The sequence below is a fragment of the Brachyhypopomus gauderio genome, unplaced genomic scaffold, assembly GCF_052324685.1.
Source record: "Brachyhypopomus gauderio isolate BG-103 unplaced genomic scaffold, BGAUD_0.2 sc49, whole genome shotgun sequence".
NCBI classification, from domain to species: domain Eukaryota; kingdom Metazoa; phylum Chordata; class Actinopteri; order Gymnotiformes; family Hypopomidae; genus Brachyhypopomus; species Brachyhypopomus gauderio.
This window is the reverse complement of record NW_027506874.1, coordinates 1,447,638-1,453,562: the sequence shown is the minus strand read 5'-3', so window position 1 is coordinate 1,453,562 and position 5,925 is coordinate 1,447,638. Positions and strand designations below refer to the sequence as shown.

General features: G+C 48.4%; 1 protein-coding gene across 1 annotated transcript; it reads left to right on the top strand.

Moving 5' to 3' along the window:
* The first annotated feature begins 2,853 nt into the window (after nt 1–2,853).
* Nucleotides 2,854–5,462, top strand: LOC143487663 (uncharacterized). The gene is made up of 7 exons (XM_076986717.1): nt 2,854–3,259; nt 3,344–3,562; nt 3,712–4,068; nt 4,154–4,369; nt 4,609–4,878; nt 4,962–5,201; nt 5,377–5,462. Exons 1-7 carry the CDS (start codon nt 2,854–2,856, stop codon nt 5,460–5,462), a joined length of 1,794 nt encoding a protein of 597 aa, XP_076842832.1.
* Nucleotides 5,463–5,925: the final 463 nt, after the last annotated feature.

Sequence of the window (5,925 nt, the reverse complement as noted above, 5' to 3'; positions counted from 1 at the left end):
ACACATGCCCAAAAGTGAGGGGTCAGGGGCCGTAACGTGACAGGTGAGATTAGTACCAGCATAGACGAAGGAGGTCTGGGCATATGCAGCCCACGCCAGATACGATGACCAGGTGCTGGGATGCTCGTGGTAATAAGTCAGAAGGAATCGCATGAATTACTGATTGGAACGTTCGGCCTGACCGTTTGCTTGTGGGTGATACCCTGATGTAAGGCTTACCATCATGTTGACCTTGCTTAAGAATTCCCTCCAGACTCTGGATCAGCTCACTGTGCTGCTTCAGCGGCACATATAGCGTGTTCTCTGGACAGACATATCGCGTGGTTCAGACTCCAGTCCACTGCTCCGCGGAAGGAGTGAGTAGTGAGAAGATCGTATTGTTCCGCCGTCCGCCCTTGTGTTCTTCTCTCCCGGTCTATAAGTTATCGTGAAGAAGAGTGGCCACCGAACCACAAGTTCAGCCTCTTGGTGTTACGCATGTTCTTATGGTCAGTGATCACCACGAAGGGGAGCCAGTGTCTCCACTCCTGGAATGCGAGCTTAATAACCAACAATTCCCCGTCACCTACCCCATAATTTATCTCCGCTGGTGTGAGCCACCGGCCGTAGGCCTCCTCTCCTCTTCGTCCACTGGGACAGTACACTTCCTACTCCAACATCCAAGACGTCAAAACAAAGATTATACCTCAACAAAGAAAGGGTAGTTAAGGTTAGGCTGCTGCAAAATAGGGGCAGAAGTAAACATTGCCTTTAGGTCCTGAAAGGCTTTTTCGGCTTCTTCACCCCACCTGAGGTGTAGAGCTCCACCATGGAGCAGGTCTGTGAGGGGCCTAACCAGGGTGCTAAGTGACCGGATGAGGCCATGACTGAGGTGCACTTGAGCAAGGCACCTAACCCCAACTGCTCCCCAGGCACCGGGCTAGGGCTGCCCACCGCTCTGGGCATGTGTGCACCACAGCCCCCTAGTAATCACTGGTGTGTGTGTTTGTGTGTGTTCTAATTGCACAGATGGTAAATGCGGAGGACAAATTTCGATTGCGGTGAAAAAAAAATCACAATTGACAAAATATGGTACATTTCACATTTCATTTCACATTTGAAACTCACACACTTGTCAAGCTTGCAATGCAACTGATTGGTATTGGGTAGGGGTGTTTCACCAAGAGGGAACTGAGCCCTTGGTAATCTATACAAGGTCTTTAACAAAGAAGACACTAGCTGATCGGGCGAGGTGGAAGGAGGATGTAACCCTGAGCTAGAACCTCCATGATGTCCTGCTACATTACCTGCTCTTCCTCTTGTGACAATGGGAAGATTCTACACCTGGGCAGCACTGCCCCCTCGTGGAGGTTAATGGTACAGTCCCATTAGTCCCTGTGAGGTGGCAACTGTGTGGCTTTAACCGGGCTGAACACATCGCTGAGGTCGCTGTACTCTGGTGGGATCTCCTGTTTTTTTCCCAGCCTCAGGGCTCTCCACAGAGGTGGACTGGAGAGGCACGGCCTGTGGGATGTGCACCTTGCAGCACAGGGGAGTCCAGCCCACTATACAGTTCCTGTCACATGACGTGTGTGGGTTGTGTGTTTTGAGTCAGGGAAGGTCCAGGGTGATGGTGTAACACGTTAGGTAGAATGTTGAATGCTATGAGCTCAGAGTGCTGCACAACAGTGAAGGTTGTGTGGGGGCAGCGGTGTGTGATCAGTCCAGAGTCCGCAGGTCCACCGTCTAGTACTGAGATCCGTCTCAATGGACTCAGGAGAATGAGTCGCTTGCCCAGCTCCTCCACCTGCTCCTCCACCAGCTCCTCCACCTGCTCCTCCACCTGCTCCTCCACCTGCTCCTCCACCAGCTCCTCCACCAGCTCCTCCACCCGCTCCTCCATCTGCTCCTCCACCCGCTCCTCCATCTGCTCCTCCACCTGCTCCTCCACCCACACCTCCACCCGCTCTTCCACACACTCCTTCACCAGCTCCTCCACCCACTCCTCCACCAGGTCCTCCACCAGCTCCTCCACCCACTCCTCCACCTGCTCCTCCACCCGCTCCTCCACCCGCTCTTCCACACACTCCTTCACCAGCTCCTCCACCCGCTCCTCCACCAGCTCCTCCACCAGCTCCTCCACCCACTCCTCACTCATCATGTTGCCGGGGGCGCCTGAGTCCACTAGAGCAGAGACAGAGAGGGAGCGGCCACCATGTGAAACATGTTGATGGTGTTGTGAACAGATGCTGTGCTGGTTCAGCACCTACATGGCCCCTCCCACTCTCCTTCTGCAGGGGAGATGATGGAACAGGCGGACGGGCACCAGCGATCTGCACTGGATCACTCGTGGCATTTTCTTCACCTAGCGGAGTGGTGTCACTGGGCGCATTCATGTCCTGCTTACACGACAGTTCAGCTGAAAGTTCGGCTCTGAGTCCATAATAACTAAATGCGTTGATAAGGGCCGGGTCATTCTACCATGTACTCGCCACCATGGTGTGAAAGTCCATAGAACTGATGGAAGAGGCAGACGGTGGTAAAGACGCTGGCTGGTAAGCGAAGAATATCTCGTACTGCACCATGAACCCCTCACACTGGTCCAGATCCCTTGAGTAATGATCTGAACAGGTGATGTGACTTCTGGACGGCGAGGGGCTCGTGGTGCTACCAGAACCTGCTCGGGTGGCGAGCTGCTGTACAATTAACAATAATTTTAGGTCAGGAGATGAATATCTTAGAGAGGAACATGCTGAAAATTGTACAAATAATCTTTGCTTTTACCTGTAGATTCATAGAGAACGTGTTAGACACATGAGAAGAGTCTCTTGTTTCTTCACCAGACACAAGACATTTTTTTAATTTCAGTCATAAATGTTTCAATGTTGCCATCATAATTGTAATTTTGTGCTGACTGAGACTGTGTGTGTTCCAGGTGTGCTGGGTGAAGACATTTGGGGTGTGACTTACACTCATGAACGTGTGTGTGTTCTCAAAGGATCATCTGTTCAGCTCTCCTGTTCCTACAAATACCCTGCAGGACGCACAGTGAGAAAGTCATTCTGGTACATTAAGTGGCCTGGTGCTGACCCTGTGGATGTGAGACAGGAAAAGGAGTATTATGGGAGAGTGCAGTATAGAAATAACTCCCAGAACACCTGTAGTATGACACTCACTCACCTGAGAGAGAGTGACGCTCACACATATAAGTTCAGATTCTACACTGATGATTCTACAGGTAAATTCACTGGTGAACCTGGAGTCACTCTGTCTGTCACAGGTAATTATAACATAAAACATTTTAGTTCATCATCAAAATGTTTTATGAAATAATACTAAACATTGTTAATAAAATCACTCACAGGTCTAACGGTTACAGTGTCAGACGGACGTGATGTAAAGAACCTGATGTGTAGCTCCACCTGTGTTCTGTCCAACAACCCCACCTACATCTGGTTCAGGAACGGACAGCCTGTATCCAACCACAACACACGTGACCTGCGTGTGTCTGACAGTAGTGATGATGCAGGCAGCTACTCCTGTGCTATAAGAGGACATGAGGAGCTCCGTTCTCCTGCTGTCTGTGAGACGCCCACTTTAAACTGATTCTGGTTATTTATAGTAAACATGTTCAGAGACACTGTGCTGGGTGGTGCTGATGTCAGAGTTGTGGTATAACATTAGTATTCTTGGTATTTCTGGTTTTGTTTTCATTTACATTCTGTGTTTCAGGTGTTTCTAAAGACTCAGGTCAGATGAGCTGCTGGAGTGTGACTTATTCTGTCTCAACTATCTGTGCTCTGAATGGCTCATCACTGGATTTACACAGTTACTTCACTTTCCCTAATAATAAGAAGGTGACAAAGTCATTCTGGTACATTAACTGGTCTGGTGCTGAGCCTGTGGATGTGAGACAGGAAGAGGGGTATTATAGGAGAGTGCAGTATAGAAATAACTCCCAGAACACCTGTAGTATGACATTCACTCACCTGAGAGAGAGTGACGCTCACACATATAAGTTCAGATTCTACACTGATGATTCTACAGGTAAATTCACTGGTGAACCTGGAGTCACTCTGTCTGTCACAGGTAATTATAACATAAAACATTTTAGTTCTTCATCTAAATGTTTTATGAAATAATACTTAAACATTGTTAATAAAATCACTCACAGGTCTAACGGTTACAGTGTCAGATGGACGTGGTGTAAAGAACATGATGTGTAGCTCCACCTGTGCTCTGTCCAACAACTCCACCTACATCTGGTTCAGGAACGGACAGCGAATGTCTGACTGCACATACGTCTCCTGCTCTGTACCTGCAGACAGATGTGCAGACAGATACAGCTGTGGTGTTGAAGGACATGAGAACATCACCTCTCCTGCAGTGTGTAAGTGCAGTTTACACACACACAACCCACACACAACCCACACACAACCCACACGCAACCCACACGCAACCCACACGCAAACCACTCATAATTATCAACACTAGTGTTATTTGTTAGCTGTAACTAAAGCACCAAATTAACAACAATAACATGAAAACTGTATTAATCTCCCAAACAGATTCCCCTAGAGGTTTAGAGGTTGTGTTTATTTTTAAAGTTAACACCGTGTTTGTGTTCAGATTCTCCTAGAAACACCAGCACAGTGGTGGTTCCCTCTGGAGAGAGAGTGGAGGGAGGTTCAGTGACTCTGACCTGCAGCAGTGATGCAAACCCTCCTGTTCTCAACTACTCCTGGTTTAAGCAGAGAGCAGCTGCAGACACACTGCTGAGAACAGGCCAGAACTACAGCATCACCAACATCAGCTCCCAGCACAGTGGACTCTACTACTGCACTGCTCACAACCAGCTAGGACAGCACAACTCCACCGCCGCCCTGCTGGACGTGTTATGTAGGTGCAGTTTGCTGTGTGAGATCCTCTTGTGTTGGGAGTGTAATATGTTCAGTGACATGTTGAGTTTCTCTGCTCTTCAGACCCTCCCAGAGTCCCGTCTGTTACTGACCGTGTGTCTGGGGACTTGATCACCCTGCTGTGCTACAGTGACTCCAACCCCATCAGCACTTACACCTGGTACAGGAAGACAGGAAGTGATGTCATACCTATTGGAAATGGCACCAGTTTAACTTTAAATGCAAGTACAGTTGGACCTTTCTACTGTGAGGTGAAGAATCGCTTTGGATCATCCAATTCAATAGAATGGCCCTTCACATCAGGTACGATGTGGGCTGGGCGGAGTTCCTACACTGGTTAGAGACACTCAGCATGTAGACTGAGGTGGTCTTGATCTCTCTTCTCTGGTTCTGTTGCATTTGAGTTCACTGAGTTCTGTGACTGTTTGCACATGTGTGTAAAGTCTTACACGTGTGTAAAGTCTTCTCACTGTTGCAGATAACACAACTGTGATGTATACAGCTGCTGGAGTCACTGTGGGTTTGTTTCTGGTACTTGTTGCTGCCCTCCTGTGGATGAGGTGAGAAATGCAAGACACATTTATCCCTCTGGAGTTTCTTCATAAGATTTATCATATTCATAAACTCTGGTCCATTACGTGGGTAAGATGTTTCTGCTGATGTTTCTGTGGTGTTCTTACAGAAGTCGAGCTGCAGCTCCCAGGAGCAGATGTGAGGAGAACAGTGTGAACGTGAGTTTTAGTGAGAAACTCAGGACAGACGTGAGGCTTCATAATGACCCAAATGGTTTATTTACTGGGTCTGAGGTTTTACTGGGCTGTACAGGCAGTGACAGACTTTACAGTGGCAGACTTTACAGTGGTAGGTTTTACAGTGGTAGGTTTCTCTTTCTCTCTCATCATGACTCTACTCCTGTGTATGGAAACATCTCTGCACTGGCCATGACCTCTGACCCCACACTCTCACAATTCTCAACTGACCAGGATGATGTTCAGTATGGCACTGTATATTTCACACGAAACCACAC